At 38.1% G+C, this 20,768-nt stretch overlaps 2 protein-coding genes across 5 annotated transcripts in view; both read right to left on the bottom strand.

The window, feature by feature from the left end:
- Positions 1 to 20,768, bottom strand: part of loxl1 (lysyl oxidase-like 1) — a 301,527-nt gene that overhangs the window by 224,564 nt on the left and 56,195 nt on the right. The window lies entirely within an intron of this gene.
- On the bottom strand, positions 5,616 to 10,713 carry LOC309691791 (uncharacterized protein; the record flags this gene model as incomplete). The annotated part of the gene is made up of 3 exons (XM_082509731.1): positions 9,424 to 10,713; positions 6,516 to 8,998; positions 5,616 to 5,619 (listed from the first exon to the last, which is right to left on the bottom strand). Exons 2-3 carry the CDS (start codon positions 8,192 to 8,194, stop codon positions 5,616 to 5,618), a joined length of 1,683 nt encoding a protein of 560 aa, XP_082365857.1. The 5' UTR covers positions 8,195 to 8,998; positions 9,424 to 10,713.

The following is a 20,768-nucleotide window of genomic DNA, read 5'->3' as shown; positions in this document are numbered from 1 at the left end:
AAAAGCTCATAAAAATTTATGTTTCATCGAAAGATTTGTCCAAAAATATAATCGTATACTTTTGAAAAAGTTTAAAGTTTATAACAAACCAAAATAATAACATTTTTGTAAATAGTATTTCAAAATAGAGGCACACATAAAGTGGCTTAACTGTCATTATTGCTGTAATTAGGTTTGTTTGTTTGTTTGTTTGTTTGTTTTTTTAAAAAGCAACCTTTAGTCATTATTGTTCTCTCAGAAACAATGAAGAAGCTGTTGAACATTTATGTGTTGTGTAGGCAATCCTCTGGTCCACCCTCCCTCCCTCCCAGCCACAGTGAGACTGGGGCAGCCTGGCAGGATGTTGAAGCCTGGCTGCAGAGAGGATATGCCTACACTGTTCGTTTCAAACTGCTATATTTGATTTTTCTGACATTTATAGGTTACTGTTAGTGAATTTTAGATTTTCTGTAATAAATAAAATTGTCATCTTTTACTGATATCATTACTTAATTCATGTAATTGTATTTTATGTAAACAATTCAACCATTATACTGCAATGCAGGGCGTCAACTTTTAAATATCGCTCTACTTTCTTAAGTCATTCAAAAATATAGAAATTACTTACTGTATTCAAAGATCTAGATCATGAATCATCACAGGACAATACACAGTATACTGGGTCATGGTAACTATGGTATGTCTTCATGACTCCAGAATGGAGACATCGATCTGACTGAGAAATGAAAATTAGGTCAAGCAGTGTGTTCTTCTCTGTGGTAGGGGCAGTGATGACCTGTGCGTATCCCCTAGACTCAAACAGCTCCAGGATTGGTTTGTTTGCACTGGATAAAACATTCTCATTAAAATCACCACAAACTATGATGGGATGACAGTCCATGATCTCCAATGAGTCTAATAGGCTTACCAGGTTTTTCAGGAATGGCCTCAGAGTGTAGTCTGGAGGTCTGTATACAACTGCAATCAGAGCACTGACTGGTGCTTCAACCTTTAAAGCCAGAAATTCAAGGTCAGTTACATTATGGATGTACTGTTTTTCATGCACTTGAATGTCACTTTTCACATAAACAGCAACTCCACCACCACTTCTGTTTGCCATCTGGGGAAAGTTTGTGTAGGACAGGTGTCTGTTGCGTTTGAACAAATTGTAATTTTCCAAGTGGAGACTCTCTGCGACAAAAGAGCCCCGCAGGTGTGTTTCTGTTAGGCACAAAACATCTGCTAGACACAATTCATGGTGACTTTTGATGTCATTAATGTGAGCTGGCAGTCCCTCTGTATTATGATGAACAATGGTGAAAACCTCTGACCTGCTCAGTGTTTGCCTCACGTGTAGAAGAGGCATCATGTCATCAAGGTTGGCTTGTCTCATGTTCTCAAGCGCTGCAGTGATTTCTGGGTTGGTGAATATTTTTTTCTCTTCCATATCAAGAAGATACAGTCCACTGAGAGACGTCACTCTACTGACAGCTACGTAGGCCATGCCGGGCTCAAAAATGCTCTTAAGAGAGACAACAGCTGATGTAGTTGTCATACCCTGTACCTTATGTATTGTACATGCAAAGGCCAGCTTCACTGGGAACTGTCTTCGTACCACTCCTTTCTGCTTCAGATTCTCCTCTGCTCTCTCAATGTACACCATGTCGTCTGCTGGTGTGCGGTTATTCTTTCCAGATGTCTCATTATCCATTTTAAGTCCAAGCTTGATGATGTGTTGGTCGTTTTCAGAGTGAACTACTCTAAGTAGTATTCCAAAAGCTCCATTAACCAAACCATTTTGTATGTCAATGTTTCTGGTGAGCATGACACGAGCTCCTTCTGCAACTTTCAGTGTGTCTGGTAACTCGTTTTTACCTCCTTTCAATGGTCTGTCTTGAAGTGCCATTCTGCCAGTTCTAGGATCTTTTCTATAATCATCTGCATGGATGTCAATGATATGAGTGTGGAGCAGAGCCAGTGTTGCAGAGTTGTGTGCATCCACTTCTTTATTAGTTGCAAAAATGTGCAACGCATCAGTTGGACAAAGGGCTGGTTCAGTTATGGCCTGTGACAACAAATTTCTATCTGCTTCGCAAAGCTCATCCAACTTTCCTTTCACACGAATTCTGTTCAGCATCTCTGCAAAGACAACATCATCTTTCTGACGCATAATCTCAGTCAGAGTGATCATCTGAAAATGCTCCCGCCACAGGTCGATCTCAGACGGGTCGTGCACACAGAGAGGTTTAGACTGTCGCACTGGGGGTAGCTGATAGAAGTCTCCGACAGCAATGACTGACATGCCTCCAAAGGGTCTCCGAGTCCCTTTGATCTGTTTGAGTCTTGCATCTACATATGCAAACAGATGTCTTGACACCATAGACACTTCGTCAATGACGATTATTTCAGCATTCAAAAGTTCTGATCTGACTTCATCCAGCTGATTGCCAAGTCCCTGAATGGGAGGTTTTAAGCTTCTAGGCAGCTTGAGAAGAGAATGCAGTGTTGTTCCAGAAATGTTAAAAGCTGCAGTCCCAGTGAAAGCAGTTAACAGGACAGTGGGTTTTGATATGTCAACGTCGTCTGCATATCTGGGCACTTTGCTCAGTATCTTAGATGCTTCTGAGTAGATGCATTTGATAAGATGTGATTTTCCTGTTCCAGCACCACCATTAATATAAAAGAAAAACTGCTCTGGATTTAGAGCACAGACTCTTTTAATGCACCAGTCTCTAACTGCATAAAATATGCAGGCTTGCTTCTTGTTCAGATTCTGAAACATCTGACGTAACAATGTGGGATCAATAGCAGGGGGTTCCCTGATGGCTCTGACTTCTGTTGAAGCATCAGCCTGACGGCTGTAGTCGGGCACATCTTCCTGTTCATTTTCATTGTCTCGCTCTCTTTCTTGTTCAACAAGTGGCAACCTTACGAGATCTGATTCAGGTGCCAGATTACACCATTCGTCAGTCACACCTCTGTTCTGCTCATATTCCTCAACAGCGCTCTCGATCTCCTCACTGTTTTTCTCATATTTTTCTCTGTTTCTTTTGACAATGTGTTGCACGTACTCAAGATGGTCAGTACCTGGTAGCTGTACACAGCCAGCACCATAGAAAGCCTGATAGGTTGGCAACGATGGTGTTTTCAGTTCGTGGTCTGAACGATGAGGAAGGTACAGTTTAAGCAGTCTTCCGTAATATTGCTCTGGATGTTTTTCTTGTGAGCAGCGGTGAAATCTGATGATAGCAGGCTTATTGTTTTTGCGCCTTTGCACAAACCCCATCTCATTGAGAAGGGGCAAAACATCTTTACCTTTTTTCTGTTGGCCATAGACAATCCTGCAAGTAGCAGCAAAGTCTGCCATGCACATCTCCTCATACTCTGGTGTTTCAGGTCTGGCTTTGTATTTGTCATTCAAAGATGTCATCCAAACATTGGAAGACTCAGGTGTTGTGTTGTCCAGAACTGACAGGGGACGACTCATTTTCACAGGATTATCATCAGTTGGAATGAATATTACAGCACGTGAGCATTGCTTCATGTGAAGACCACATGCACGAGCAACACACTCCTGTGCACTGATCTCTCGCTTCTTTGAATATGCCTGCATGACGGCTCTCATTTCATCGCACTCATTTACACTGTCCTTATGGGAGTTCTCAATGACAGTTTTCAGGTACTCAGATAGCCCGCCCTCTTTTTTTGATATATATTTCATTAAATAATTTGCAGCACCAAAAGCATCTAAAACAAAGCTTATGTCGATATTACTGTTCCAGGCTTCAAGCAGATGTGGATTATAGCCGTTTATCCAAGAGTCTTTTGGATCACGCTTTAGTATGATCGTACTCCTCATGTTCATTTTATTCAGGTATCTCTCATATTCTGCATGTGTCAACTTGCATCTTTCCAAGAGCTGCTCTAAACTCATGGAAGCAGTTTCAGGTTCATTCAGCAGCTGGTTCAGTGGTCTGAGCTTGTTCTTTGCCGTTTCTACTTCCAGTGCATCATCCTCACTGGGTCTTGTGATCATTGTCTCATTGCAGGGTGGTTTGGGAAAACCAAAACGGCACCCGGAGCTTAAACTCCTAAAGCACGTCTTTGTGTGGTTCTTACTGTGTTTTTGCACTTCTGTTACTTTTTTGTACAGTTCAGGTTGTTTATGTGGATCAGGCAGCTGAGCTGTGATGTATTTGTTTATAAAATCAAGAACAGTTTGCTCATCATCCTCCTCAAACACAGGAGCACCTTCTACCCACAGGAGGCAGTGTATGTGTGGGCTTCCTCTGTGCTGAAACTCAACTCTGTAAAAGTAGTCAATGACTTTCCCAAGTGGCTCTGCGGGAGATAAGAGTAAATCTCTGAATAATGCTTCAACTCTCTTGTCAAACATGCGCATTGTTGTGACAGGATTGCTTCTCAGGATGTCACACTTTGCTGACCAGTCGAGTCCTTCAAAATTCACTTGTTCACCTTGCTGCCTTGTTATTGCCTCGATCACTTCAGGCCAGCGCATTTCAGCAGCTGAAAATGTGCAAAAGAACGTGGGAGTTCCCAACTGTCTGATCATGGCAAAAAGATCTCTTGTTGTTTTCTCCCAATAGGCTGGGGTTCCTCTCAGAGGCTGCATGAATCTCACTGCATCTTTATTTCGCACCAGTTTCTCCACCTCATGTTTATCTTGTAACATGCCTGAGGTTATTTTTCTACCATCTCTGGTCAGAGGCTTTGCCTTCCTTAACTGTACTGTCATGCTGGATGTAGCCAAGTGTATTTCAGTCACAAACTGTGCAAAGAATAAATAGTTTGTGTCTTTGGCAAAACGATCATCAATGCAGAAAAGTCTTGATTTGAAATACCCACTGGGGGATACTTTGATCAGCCTTCTTTCATCAAGTGTGTTTTGGCCTGTAGGAAACTGCACAGGGAAGGCCATGGCCTCCAGTTTAGGTGTTTTGAAAAAACTTATTGGATTGTTTCTCTCTGCAGGAGCAACAGAGTAGATTCCTTCACTGAAACATAATATCTCCTCAGCCACATCAGGGGGCTGCAAACAGGACTCGAGTGCAAAACCACCATTAGTCAGTCCATCTGCTTGCTCTGAATCATCTCTCATCTGTTCATGCGATTGTTCACCATCACAGGGTAACATGTCAATGTCCTGTTCATTTATATTTTGTGCTTCACTCAGTGCATTTTTCTCACAGCTGTCAATTTCCATTAAATCAGCCTCATCATAATCGTCCTCATTCATGTTTTCATCATCATCATCCTCATCATCTTCATCAGGAAGAGTTGGATCACACAGCTCAGCATCATCTCTGATGCTCACATCCTTATACTGTGGATGAATCTGCTTGAGTTTATGCAGTGCTTGCACAAGTTTAGACCAGCTTACAGTCTGAAACAGCTGATGACCTTTGTAAGACAAGCGTCTCTTCAATTTTACTCTGATCACCTGAGAATTAATTCTCAATCGAGGTAGTGTTTCAACAGTTTCCTGTACCTCTGATGGGACACAGACCACATTTCCTCTAATTGCTCTTTGTCTGCCTTTGGGAAGAGGAATGATCTTGGCAAATGGTATGCACTTGGCTATGAGATGTCTCTCCAGTATGTTGAGATCAGAAAGTTCAGCTGGAATATCAGCAAGATCCAACTTATTGGCAACAGCAAGTGCTGGCATGGATCCATTTTTAAGATGATCGTGGCAGGTGTGACATATCCACTCTCTCTTTCTCTCATCAGGCACTTTGCACTGCTCATTTCTGCAGTTTTCATCACAAACATGAACAAACTTTCCTGTCAAACATGTTGCAACTACATGTGGGTTTTTGACATACTTTGACCTTGTGCAGGGTCGCACTTGGTTTGGAAATGAAGCCTTGAAGCATACAGTACATGGGTATGATGGTCCAGCTTTGATTTGTGATTTGAACACAGATATGGCCTCGTTGATCACACTGTTGTCACTCTCTTGGGTTTGTCTGTTCACCCATCTGTATTTCCTTTTTATTTTCATTGCACATCTCATGTTGTGCATAATCCTGAATGCAAGATTACTTTGATACCTGTCTCGCATTAGTTGTTTCATTAGTTGTCTGTGTCTTACTCTGAATGCATTGTCACGTGCATAACGCTGAGTCACTCGAGATCTCTGTCTCTCTCTGAATTCAGGGTTTTCTTGATACCTTTCAGTTATATAGTTTTTTTGTTTTTGTCTAAATTCAGCATTGTCACAGTAGCGTCTTTTAATATATTGTTGTTTTTTCTTTCTGAATTCATCGTTCTCACAGTAGCGTCTTTTAATATATTGTTGTTGTTTCTTTCTAACTGTAGCATTCTCAGAAAAACGTTTTTTAACATATTGTTTTTGTTTCTTTCTGAATTCATCATTTTCACAGTAACGTCTTCTAATATATTGCTGTTGTTTCTGTCTGAATTCATCATTTTCACAGTAACGTCTTCTAATATATTGCTGTTGTTTCTGTCTGAATTCATCATTTTCACAGTAACGTCTTCTAATATATTGCTGTTGTTTCTGTCTGAATTCATCATTTTCACAGTAACGTCTTCTAATATATTGCTGTTGTTTCTGTCTGAATTCATCATTTTCACAGTAACGTCTTTTCATATACTGTTGTTGTTTTTGTCTAACTTCAGGATTGTTTTTATATGTCTCGCTTGTGCAAGATTTTTTCTTTTCTTTGTAATCTTTATTTGAAGCATACTTTTGTTGTTCTTTCCTTTTTTGGTTTTCTTTTCTCTGATTTCTGGGTTTCTCTGATGCCATTAATCTTCTTTTCATTTTTTGCCTTTGTTGTTTATTAACTTTTTTCAGTTTTTGTAAAACTATATCAGAAAGGTCACAGGCAGCAACATTTGTTATGGCAGCATTTGATTGACATGAAAAAGCATCACTTGATGGAAGGAAACTTAATTCACTGCATAGTTCTTCAGTTGGTATATTAGGAGGTTCATTCTGATCTTCATATGATGTGAACTGAGTCATGTGGACTTCTTTTTGTTTCACCAGTGGCGTACAAATGGACATTTGACAAAAGATATTTTCAGTCGGATCAGTGGTTGTGTTTCTCCTTGGAGTAGAGGGGTTTGCTTCATCAACAGTTGTATCAGAGTGAGTAGGTGCCACAGCAGTGGCAGCTGTTGGTCTGCAGACTGTGTCTGTGATAGTATCACTCAGGTTGACTGTGCTCATACTGTAGAACTGCACAGGCTTCAGTTCATAGTTACAAGAGGGTGATATCTCCATCATTTCATAAGAATCTTGGAGCCTCTTAATCATGTCACTGAGGAGTGTGAATTTCAGCATCACAGCTGTACCACGATTACGTGACTGTAGTAGTAGAGGAAGACCAATGGGTGTTCTGGGGTGTGGGTCAAAGAAACCATATATGCCTGATGTGGATCTGAACACTGCGATACACAATCCACTCATAATCAGTAAGGCATACTGCACATCTGACAACAGGCAGCTCAGTCCTGCTTCTAAGCTCAGAAAGGTATCTACTGCCTCCTCTGGAGGTTCTTCAAATGTCCCATACCGGGAAGGCTGTGTCATGTCGACATCATACATAGACCTGCGAGCATCAACTTTGTCTGGCAGCTCATCGGTTGCCAAATGAATATTTTTAGGAAATCTTTTCTTGGCCTCTTTGTACATCACATCACCTTTATCCAAGACCAGATTTAGGTCAGCTGTAGTCATGTTTTCATTCTCATGAAGGAAAGCAAGAAATGTGAGTGAGTTACATGTGCACTGCTTGTTTCTGGAGTCTCCATATTTAGGATGAGCCTGGCTGCGAGATGCACAGACATGTATAACAGAGGGCTGGTTTTCAAGGTTCAGTCTTTCTGCATGAGATGGTCCTGCCACATCACTGTGACAGCCTCTTTTCAAAAAATCAGCATAACCCACCTGTGGGTCACATGACACCTCATGTTGTTCATTAAATTCATGCTGCAGTCCACTCTTTACAGCATCAGCATAAGATACCTGTTGTACATGTGCAGGAACATGTTGACCTGCCTGTTTGACACTGTCAGAATTGGTCTTTGTAGACACACTGTCTTCTGCAGAGCTCTGAGGAAAATCAAACTCAGCTTGTTCACATGTTGGTACACTGTGAAACTCATGAAACTTTTTCCAGCGTTGTTTTGCAGCTTGTGACTTTTTCTGCTTCCTTGGCATTTTCACACACCTGCAAGTTTCTTAGTCTTTAGAAAAATTGTTCACAAGATAAGAGTGGCACACACCAGGAGATGTTGTCTTTGTTTTTATATTTCAGTTTTTATTTGTCTTAAACAGTTGTCTTTCGTTTGACAGTTTGTTCTTCAGTTGAGAGAATATTATGCACTCTCTTTATTGGCTTGGCACAACTTAGCAGCAAGCCAAGAGTGAAAAACAGGTAGAGAGAAAATTTAGAAGAGAGAACAGGCAGAGCAGGAGAGACACGGCTGGGAAATCACAATCAAACCGTGAATTAGTTTTCTTTGTTTGTTCAGTTTGTTCTCAGGTAGAGGCAATATATGCACTCTTTATTGCTTTAATGGCTTGGCGTTTTTCAGCAGCAAGCCAAGAGTGAAAAACAGGTAGAGAGAAAATTTAGCAGTGAGAACAGACAGAGCAGGAGAGACACGGCTTTAAATCAAACCGCAGATTTTTCTTTGTTTGTTCAGTTTGTTCATAGGTTGAGGCAAAATATGCACTCTTTATTGCTTTGTTGGCTTGGCGTTTTTCAGCAGCAAGCCAAGAGTGAAAAACAGGTAGAGAGAAAATTTAGCAGAGAGAACAGACAGAGCAGGAGAGACACGGCTTTAAATCAAACCGCAAAAGGATTGTTGGTTTGGCAAAATTTCTCACAAACCACAGAGTGAAATACAGATGGAAAGAAGGCAGAGACAACAGGTGGAGCAGGACAGAGGATAGAGGGGTTGGGGGGTTGGGATGTGAGAGAGAAGACTGGAGATCTGGTCCTTGTTCTTCTTCTGCACACTGTGAACAAAAAACAAGAAAAAAATTATTTTATTAAAATTATATCACATGGTAATTGTATGAACTAATTGTGACTACTGAAAAAGGACAAAACAAATATTCAAGCTAAACTGTTGTCGGCTGCCATGTGCAAAAAGTTGCATAATTGGGCACTTTTTAAAAGAATAAATATTTAATTAAATTCAGCAATAATATTTTTAAATACAAATATGATTGAGTGAATCATTAATTAATCACATGTGTGACTACAAAAATGTACGAAAAAAATATTTTAGCCCAATTGTTAAGCTGCACTTATGTGTATTTATTATAAAATTGTGTTTAAAAGGTCTAGCACAAAGTTTGAACCCATCACTTTACATCTTATATTAGTCAGATTATTTTATTATTTTGGTCTACTTCTCTTACAGTATGTGCACACCTACCAGGCAAAGCACAGTGTCAGTCAGGTTCCTGAAAGTGTAACACGAGAAATAATACGTTAGTTGTCTGTACAGTGTTATCAGACTAACAGAAATACAAAGCCCACACGACATGATACACTGAACTTATAGTCAGCAGGGTAATTATAGAGTAATATAGCACACCAACTGATACAGCAGCCATTTTACAATTCAAACTAATTAACTGAAGTATTGCCACTTATGTAAGGCTACTGTTAGACTGTTACTAGCCTTAGCATTGCTGCTAGCGCTAGCATTCCGGCTAGCATTAGCACTTCAGTTAGTGTTAGCAATGCAGCTAGCGTTAGCATTGCAGCTAGCGTTAGCATTGCAGCTAGCGTTAGCAATGCTACTAGCGCTAGCACTCTTACTGTTAAAACTGAGCCACAATGGCAATAATAAAGCTCATTTCTTACTTTTGTCTCACTGACCGGCAAGAAATATCACAGGAATATTATTTTTGTCAGTTAACAAGTGCTAAGGCTAGTGTTAGCACTATAGCTAGCGTTAGCATTGTTGCTAGCATTAGCATTGTTGCTAGCATTAGCATCGAAGCTAGCGTTAGCACTGCTGCTAACAGCAAAACATCATAAACGTATATAAATGATAGCGAAGGTTATTCTTTTTTCTTTCTTCTTTGAATTCTTTTTAACTCTGTTGGACTTGATATGTGAGTTTAAATGTCAAACATGTATTTTTTCCATCATAAAAATAAAACACTGCAGTACTGAGTGTACTGTACTTACCACAGCAGAGAGCGAAGCGGAATGACGACAGTTGGTCCAGTGATAGGTTAAAAACAGATGAGGCGTTCAGGTGGTGCTTGGAAATTTGACCATCAGTTTGAACAGCAATAATGAGCATATACATGTCTGTGTGTTGGTCTCTGTGTGTGACAGACATAGAGAGATAGAGGGAAAAAATACACTATACTAGTGTACAAATTGGTACTTTTTGCCCAAGTATAAGCGAATGAGTGACATACAGAAAAACAGGGCAACTGGCATTAAATGAGCAAATAAAAAGTATTAAATCTTGAACTGTTTTGTGGGTTTTATTTTAAGACTACTTTGAGTGTATTCGTGGGGAGATAAACTATACAGACTATAAACAGAAACATTAAATGAGATTAGATTAGTTAAACGTTAGTTAAAAGGTGGGGAAATTAACTACAGACCAATAGATGCTGAGAGCTTTAATTATCCAGTCAGAAAGGATGATTTTGAAGTCATCAACTGACTCCAACTGCCCAGATCTGAAAAACCTTTGTGCCAATCACAATGCTCTACTTACTTTTGTCTCACATATACTAACTAGTGACAAACTATTAATCTGTGGCAAAACCCTGTCAAATCTGTCTTATTGTACTATTGAAAAAGTTAATCTTACTACAATCTAACATTTTTAGGTTTAACCTTGGCAGAGTGAGAGAGAGCTCGTTAAGCAGGCAGGTGTGAGCCTGGTTGCTATAGTAACTGCACCCAATGGCTCCATACACACGACACAGACATGCGCCTCACTTTTGCTGCTTAAAATGAACAGAAAAGTCAGGCCGAAACAAATTCTTCCCAAATGAAAAGTACATGTCGTGTTGACAAAATTCTTTCACCGTGAGCGACAGCAATGTCTAGTCTACCAAATTCTCAGTTTTCATGCCTGTGGAGTTTATTATATGGGCGTGGTGACAGTGGAAAGACACCATGCTCTTCTGATTTTCAAACGAACCTTCTGAGACATTTTAACATTAGAGTCTATGGAAGAGTTGGAGGGAGGAGGCTGTGCATTGGTGACATTTATGAAAGAACCATAACACCTAGTACAATAGTAAACACATTGGATGAAAGAGGACAGCGATGGCTACGTTTTGAGGGTAAAATCATACCTGTAGAGCAAACGCTGCGGACACAGCAGCAGTTTTAAAAAAGATTTTAAGATTAATTTTTTTGCTCCTCTCACTCTAGCAGTTGAGCTGTCTCACTCTAGCCCCAACATTCCGTCCCATACACACCCATTATAAACTCTGAAACGGGTGAAAAAACATCATGAAACTTAAACTGGAACTGAAGAAAAAGTATAATAGATATTGAAAAGATAAATACAAGTTGAATAGTTGAATGTCTTGTCTTCGTTTTAAAGTTTGAATGGTGGCTCTATGTCAATGTATGTGGAAGTAGTAAGAGTTTAAAAATGAGTAAGTTGAATGAGAATTTGAAGGGTCTCCCCATTGAAATACATGGGAAATTTTTGTTGAATAAAGTTGAATAAAATTAAAAATATAAATGTTAAAAATATGAAAAATAGAAGCAGTCATGTCCAAAAGAATAGGAATCTAACGATGTTTGAATGGTTTTTCTAAGTTGAACGGTTTTGAAGGAGTAGGCTTTCAAAAAACGTACGGAATAGATAATAATAATAAAAAAATAGAATAATAATAAAGATTAGAAGAACAATACTGTGAATGCTTTTCAAGCATTCACACTAATAAAATATAATAATAAAGATTACAACAACAATACTGTGAATGCTTTTCAAGCATTCACACTAATAATAAAGATTACAACAACAATACTGTGAATGCTTTTCAAGCATTCACACTAATAAAATATAATAATAAAGATTAGAAGAACAATACTGTGAATGCTTTTCAAGCATTCACACTAACAAGCATCTGTAGTGTTTCATAATTCACCCTAAAATAGGGGTGATGGTGCATCTAGTGCTGTGATTATGAAATGCTTGCTGTTGGTATGAAGCGTGAATACCACTCACTCATGTGACAGTACGTGGCCGTCATGTGACTAGACAGGTTCAGTTCAACTCAATTTTATTTATGTATGTAAATCAAAACAACAGTGGCCTCGAAGCACTTTATATTGTGAGGTAAGGACCTTAAAATAATGCAGAAGGACCCCATGTGTATTATTATATTATAACAGCACACTGTTTTGTTTTATTTTGTTGTTGTTTTTTTAAACAATTTGTATTATTTCAGTGCCCTAATCATTTATATGTCTAGTACACTGTATATTATGATATAATACATTATAAGCCATTATGGATTTTTTATTCAGTAGTCATAGATTTGAGGGGAACAGTTGTGCAGTCATAAATCCTATGCCTTAGAAACTTAATTTTTTTCCCTATGCCCTCCATTTTATAGAGGCAGCTGCTCATGCACTTATTCATTCATTCAGTCACCCAAAAAAAAGTACTGAATTGAGAAAAGGAGATCCCTTTCTCAGACCATTACCAGCTATTTCCCTGAGGTGCAAACCCCATCACATAGTGTTTTTACAGACTGTGAGAAAGAGACTTGGCAGAGTAGAAGAATACATTTCTGCTTAATTAATCCCATTCCTTACTTTAGGTATTAAAAGGCAATGGTCTGTTTAACAACTTTCGACGACACTAAACGGGTAATTAGTCACAGCCTAATCATTTTTCATACATTTTATGGGCATGTCCGGGATGGGGTGTGCTCCCTGAAGTGTCATACCACTAGCCACCTTCCCTATCCCACGCCCTCTTCACAGCTCCCTACCTCACTAGATAAAGTCATTTTGTTTCTTCTCAGCCAGTCTGTCATTAAGCAAGTCCTGCTCTCTGATGAGATGAACACACCAAGGTAGTCCTTTCCTGCAGATCCAAACACCTGCTTCTGATAGCACTGGAGATCAGCTTGCATTTCCTCAATAGAAGGCTGCTAGAGGGAAGTGGTATAATGTAGAAACAGTTTTCCTCAATATGAAAAGGAGAATAAAAAAAAGGAGTGGGAGCCTGGGCACAATCAGCTATGGCACACAGACTACCAGCTTGTGCTAGCTGTTGCAGGCAGCCAATCCCAAAGCTGAAGACCATATTCGTGACATTCGAATGGTTGGGAAATTAAAATAATTTAAATGGCGAGAGCCACCCACTGCCCAGGTGGAAATATAACTTCAATAATGGTTCTGTTAAGATTTACAAAAAAATGTTTTCAGGAGCAGGACAAAATATTATTTTTCTTAAAGAACAGACTAATACTTTAATACCCCATTAAACAGCCCTGATAATAAGCTTTAGCAGCTAAATAATTAAAAGCCCACATCTTCACAGCCATCTCTAAAAATAGGAGATTTACAAATTATGTGCACACATTTAGAATACTGATAAAGGTTATAAAATATTCCATAGAGCAGAACCGTTCATATGTGATTTTTACCTTATCCACCCAGAAGCAAAACTTGGTAACCTCGGTAAAGACCATGCAAGCCAGGCAGTTTCATTATGTTAGGAAATGAAAAATAAATAAATACATAAAAATAATCAGTGTATATATAACTTTTAACTTAGACCATAAATTATTAGCCCATCAGACATTGAGATAATCTGTGAGCCAATCATACATTCATGTATGATTCATACATTTCACACTACCTGTAATTTTTCAGCAACTAGGTTTTCCATTTGTCCACAGCTCTCCATGACATTTGTCTACAAATCAGTGACCATGACGAACAGTGTACAGCAGGTGGTGTGTCCACAAAAGCATCTATGGCGCTATACTCATCGTTAACCTTTAAACACCTAATAGACCTCTTTCTCATGGCAGACAGGAAAAGCACAATGAACAACATTAATGCTGACCGTGCATTTCCGGTGTGTGAGTAAACATAACCATGAACCAGGATTCCCATACTTCACTGAATCTATCAAACCCTTTTTGACATGTCTCTTAACCAGTGCTGGTCAAGTTACTTGAAAAAAGTAATCAGTAACTAATTACTGATTACTTCCCCCCCCCCCCCCAAAAAAAAGTAATCCCGTTACTTTATCGATTACTTATTTTCAAAAAGTTATTAGTTACTTAGTTACTTTTTAAAAAATGATTTACAACCTGAATAGGTAATAAAGCAATAGATCTTTTAGCCCAATTCTATTTTTTTCTGCATAATCCATCATACAAAATGTAATCAAATGAAAAAGTTTTAAAACAATCTTGTAACTTTATGCATCAAGCAAACATTAAATTATATGCAACATTCTCTGACCGGAAGAAATTTGTTTAACATTTAAACCTATTTTCTGCATATTCCAGCATATAAAATAAAATAGTTTTTTGTGTTTACTCACTCTTTTAAATAGATGCACATAAAACACACGTCATTGTCATGAGACGCTCTCGCAAAAAAAAAAAAAAAAAAATCACGGTTTTAGTAACGCAGTAATGCGGCATGCTTACGGGAAAGTAACAGTAATCGCATTACCTTTTTAGCAATAGTAATCCCTTACTTTACTCGTTACTTGAAAAAAGTAATCGGATTACAGTAACGCATTACTGCCCATCTCTGCTCTTAACAACAGCAGGGTTAAATTACCCTCAAATAGAGCAGGGCGATATGGCCAAAAATATTTATCACCATATACATTTGAAAATTTGCGATAACGATATAACTGACGATATAATTGACACTAGACAAAATACTTTAGAACTCCAAAACTTTATTAGTGCAAAAAAGAAAAAAAACCATCAATGTATTTTCACTTAAACAAGCAGCTGTTTTTTATGTGCATTAAAGTTATATAAAAAATTAACAGTGCAAATGCAAATTCCTTGATGACAGTTTAACCAAAAGGCATTTCCAGTGGAAATTGGCCGACACATCCTCAGCATAACCATGTATAATATCCACAAAACTTAAAAAAAAAAGAGGTTATACACATACAACATAGTAATATTATGTTGAAGCACGTGCTTCAACATAATATTACCGGAGCCATAATATTACGTACGTACTGTACAGTACGTATCACTCCGCGAGGCTCCTGCCTACGATAGCCGTAATGCTCCGACAATCCATCAAGCGGTGTGGGTTCGTAGCGTAGCAAAGTCGTACTAAAATGTGACAGATTTTCGAGCGCCGTGTACCACATAAAGTTGTTTCGAGGTCAGTAAACACAACCAGAATTCATACATAAGGCACACGGGATTATAAGGGCTACTGTCGATTTTCAGAAAAATCAAAGGATTGATTTTAAATGTGCCGTATTTTCCCAAAAACACGGTAATAACGACGGTCCGCTAGCATGCGATACCAGAAATAGTGCTTTGTTGTGTATCTGATGGACAAAAGCTAAACCAGTGAACCGCTGAAGTTGCAGCATTTTTACAAACCAATTCTGGTTCATCCGTTTAATTCAACGATCCGTTTTCGCCCTTTTCATTCTCCGTTGCCGCCATGCTTTTTCCGCCATGTGTGTATGAAAACAAAGGCACTGCGCATGCACGTTTTACCCATATTCTATCACGATATTTCATTTTCTTATCGTTGCCCAACATTATACCAGTATTACCCTGAACGGTATGATATGGCCCAGCCCTACCCTCAACAGACTGGTTCAAACAAATACTGACCTTCTATATAAATACAAAGCTGTTAAAGGTCAAATCAACAAAGTTTTTAAACTATTATTTACCTTTAATAACACTTAAAAAAGTGAAATTATATTTAAAAAATGATGTCACAAATTACAAGGAAAAAATAACACATTTGCCACAGCTGCAAATCTGAATTTTAAAAAGGAGAGCACTGTGAGAGCAATCTCAGGTAGTTATGATAATTATGTTTAGTTTACGTGCTCTAGGTGTTAAAGGTGTTCATTTCCAAAAGTAGAGGGGTAAGAAGAAGAAGAATGTTGGTATGCCTTTTTTTTTTTAAACAGCAGAGTATTGCTGAAGTTTTATTGCATTAAAATGTTTAAATGTCTGTGGACAGTCATATTTAAATTTTATAGGAGATTACACTGTATACATAGCAGGTCACAGGGATAAATATGGGATAAATATATTAATACCAATAATCTTCTCATTACGACGTCCAGGACACAAACATAAATAATGAAACATATATAGTGTTGACAGTGCTATATTTTTCCACAGTAGAAATGGTGTATGTATAAACCTGAATGGGGAAACGGTTTGAATGGCAAAGAGCAAAGAGCAGCTCAGACAGGCAGGCACAGCTGCAGGTTACAGTAGTGGGCTGATTAGCAGCCTCACTAATGGGTTGTAATCATTTTCTTACTTAATGAACATAATTTGTTTCAGAGTCCCAAACTATATGTGATCGGGGACTGCAGTTTCCTCTTTGACACTTGAAAACAAACAAATTACACTACTTCTATTGAATAAATTAAGCAAACTATTGGTTTTCCTTAATGCAACATTAAGAATTCAACTTTATTTATTGTAATTGCATATGTCACAAGTACGAGGCAATAGGGCTGGGCCATATTATACCGTTCACGGTAATACCGGTATAATGTTAGGCAACGATAGGAAAATGAAATATCGCGATAGAGTATGAGTAAAACGCGCATGCGCAGTGCCTTTGTTTTCATACGCACATGGCCGATTGTTGAGTGAAACAGATGAACCAGAATTGGTTTGTAAAAATTGTGCAACTTCAGTGATGTGGAACTGGTTTGGTGTTTGTCCGTCAGATACACGACAAAGCACATTTTTTTGCAGAACATGCAAGCGGCCGTCGTTATTGTCGGACTAAGATGCTCTTAAATCTGGGAGTAATCTGGGTCTAAAACTCCATATATTTCAGGTCAAACAACACTGCAGCATCACTGAGAGTTAAAAACTGTCTAAATTCTTTCATCTTTAATAAAACGATCAGCATTGCTGCTTTACCAGGTGTAACTATGAAGTTTAACTTCCAGGCATCCATGAAAACAAAATTTATTACATTTAACGGAGTTAGAAGTTAGCAGCAAGCTAGCGGAAGTTAGCTCGCTAGTTTCGCTAGTTACCTAAGCATGATATTGCATGTTCTGACTGAGAGATTTCTGAAAAAATTCAAATGTACAGCTCTGCTATCACTTCCAACATAAATGAAGACAGGAAACTAAACAGCAGTGACGTTTGTAGGGTTACTGAAGTTGGGCTAGCTGGTATGATGTGCTACGTGATCGCTAGCGACACAGCTATGTTAGCATAACATAAACAGTGAAGCTGGAGGACGAACACTAACACTTTTCCACTTATAAAAGTTAATGTGAAGGTTCTTCATGGTTAGAGACAAATGCAATCGCATGGCAGGATGCTGTAAACACCAAACTTCAGTCAGGGGAACAACTGAGATAATCCATCCACAATACAAGGTTAGTCATTAATATACTGCAACAACATGGGAATAGAGCAGCTGCCAGAGAATTCAACATTAATAAATCAATGGTACAGAAGTGGAGGAAGCAAGAAGAATGAGTTTAATAAAGTTTGATTTATCTGACTGCTTTGTTTCGCTTAATGTGCCTTATAATCCCGTGCACCTTATGGTCCAAAAAATACATACTGCACACTGCATTTTAATGTTGCAAAGCACCTCTTTTTAACTTCAGTGGATATTATACATGGTTATGCTCAGGATATGTCAGCCCATTTCTACTGGAAATGCCTTTTGGTTAAACTTTCAGCAAGGAATTTGCATTTGCACTGTTACATTTTTATAAAGCTTTAATGTACATAAAAACCAGCTTCTTGTTTAAGTGAAAATAAATGGAAGGTTGTCTTTTTGCGCTAGTAATGTTGTGGAGTTGTATTTTGTCTCGCATCAATTATATCGTCAGTTATATCGTTATCGCAAATTTTCAAATATATATCGTGATAAATATTTTTGGCCATATCGCCCTGCTCTACGAGGCAATGAAATGCAGTTTGCATCCATCCAGAAAGTGCTTTAGGAATTGATATATTACAAAAATATATATATTAGCAATGCACAGATACATACAGTTATTGTTTCACAAAAATGCATTTCATGTTTTTTTTTTCCAGATAATCATCTTGGAAACAAAAAATATCTATGAACTTAATATTCTTAATCTAATGACAGCAATTTATAATTGTATTTATTTCCATCTTTTAAATAACAAACAATGAGTAATTAAATGAAAAAGAAAACATAAAAGTTGAATGAGGTGTTTGAGATTAGTTGAGACTGTTAAGAATCTCAGGAGAGTCAAGTAGAACTTTTTTTTATTTAAACCTCTAAAAGTGTCTGTGGTTCTGTTTTCCACTGTATAGTGTTCTCCAAGTTCTCTGAGGCCTTGCATAACAAATACTTTGGGTACTATGAGTCTTCCAAAGGAGTTAAAAAGATCTTCAGACAATTTGAGATCAGTCATATTAGTATAAGAGATATCATCAGGGGGTGGTGTACATTTCAAGCAGTCAGTAAATTCAGAAAAGAACAACCGATGCAGCAAAAAGGTTCAAGGCACCTACAATTGTCATCACAGGATCTGCAGTTATGTATGCTTTCTTATGGAAATATATACTTATAACTGATTATTTTGTCCAAACTTGAGATTACAAATATGTAATCCTGTTACTTGCTGAATTTGGAAAATCAGGCATGCACCGAATGTAAAAATAACATTTTAAGACATCTGGTAATCCAAACCATTTGTCCTTCCTAGTTAAAATCCTTTAAAACAACATGTTTCTTAACACCTTAAATGGTTTACCTCTCTTGCTAACATTGAGTTAAACTACACAGCAAACAGCTAGATGGAGAGCGATGGCTCTGAGCTTTTATGGAAGAGAAAAAGTGCACTGCAGTAAAGGAAAGGGTGCGCTGAAATTATGAATAAACAAGGGCACCATTGATTGCAAAATGGAATTGGGTAAGCGAATAAAGAAAGCTTCAACAGACTACATTTTTCAAAGAAGACACTTGACAGTGTATATAGATAAAAAACAAGTACATTAATTAATATCACAAGTCAAAATGTCTGCTCTACACCTACTTAAAGATAAATGTTAGCACACGTTACATTTAATTTTGCTGTTCAGTGCATTTCACTAAATTTTATTGTATATTTTCATACTGCAATGATGCTAAAAACAAAAATAATCAGTTGAGTAGTATTAATATCGTTCTTCATATACAGGGGTGAGCGTGGCATATGGATGCATGGATCACCTCACAACAGGAAAGCTCCAGCTAGAGCTTCTTAGTCAACTTTGCATGTTCTCCCTGTGCATACCCATATGGAAAAGAAATAGTAAAAACTTATATGTGATTACTCATGAAAGTGGCCATATAAATCATATAAGGCTTACATGATTTACTCATGAAAGTGGCCACTTTCTCATTACTTTCATACATTGTTTTAGTAAGTATCCAAAACATACACGTTTCATTATATAATTTTTCAAGGGATCTTATATCTGTTTTCACTCTTACATGCTTTTCATACAAGTTTCACACAAGACAGATACAAACTTTATAAGATTTATATATATCTTTTCCATATGGGTACTCTTATGATGGTTCTCTGATGAAAGTCTACTGCACTTGCAACATCAGCACACTATTGAATGGTGGCACCAGGCTCAACACCTTCCATTTCTACTGCCTCCATTGCATCTCGGGCTCTGTCCCACACCAGCCTGTACAGGCTGCTCAGGCAACACAGATGCTGGCTTAGTCATGTCCACCACATGGACAACAGTCACATCCCCAAAGATTCCCTCTATAGCCACCTGGCACTGTGCAAGAACAGCAAGCTGCACATAGCTATTGTACCGGCACATATGCCAGCCTTGAAGACTATTTTCTGTCAGTTGTTTAAAGTAAATGAAGACATTTCCCCCATGTTTCCTTCAAAAGCTTCCTGGCAATGAAAGTTAGTTTCATTGCCATTTTTTTTGCATATCATACGATCAAGCTCTTCCCACAAGAGGGACAACATTAGGACTGTGATTTGGTGACTGCTTTGGCCACACCATTATAGACAAAATACAAGCTGTTAGCAGTTTGTCTTAACAGTTTACAGCAGAGTATGGAGATGTGAGATGTGGGTCATTGTAGAAGGAAATTGCCTCCAGTAAAGTGACATCCAAAGGCTTTGACACAGCAAATTGGAATGATGGCCTTCCTTGATCAAAATTAATTTTATCCTGTAGAAATCTTCATTTTTACAACCAATAAAAAGTATCTGCCATGCTTGACAGATGGCATTAAGAACTCTGTATCTTCATTTGTTCTGTCTTAAGTTCTCCCAAGGTTTAAGATGTGTATATTGGGAATGCAGAGACTGGTGTAATTATGAATCCAACAATATTTAGATTTAGATCTTTTTGGATCATTTTCAGAATCCACATAGTCTGATGCTCCAGATACCTAAACAGCCAAATCTATTGCATTAAAATATTGCATTACAACAGTTTTCAGATGTATAAGAAAGTCTTTAACAATATCTTTAAACATTAAAAAAAAGTGGTTACAGAAAGCGAGTATCTGAATGTTTTCTGTATAGACAGGGCAATATTA

This window comes from Aulonocara stuartgranti (genome assembly GCF_965226115.1).
Source record: "Aulonocara stuartgranti genome assembly, chromosome: 1".
NCBI classification, from domain to species: Eukaryota; Metazoa; Chordata; class Actinopteri; order Cichliformes; family Cichlidae; genus Aulonocara; species Aulonocara stuartgranti.
This window is presented reverse-complemented; position numbering and strand designations above follow the sequence as displayed.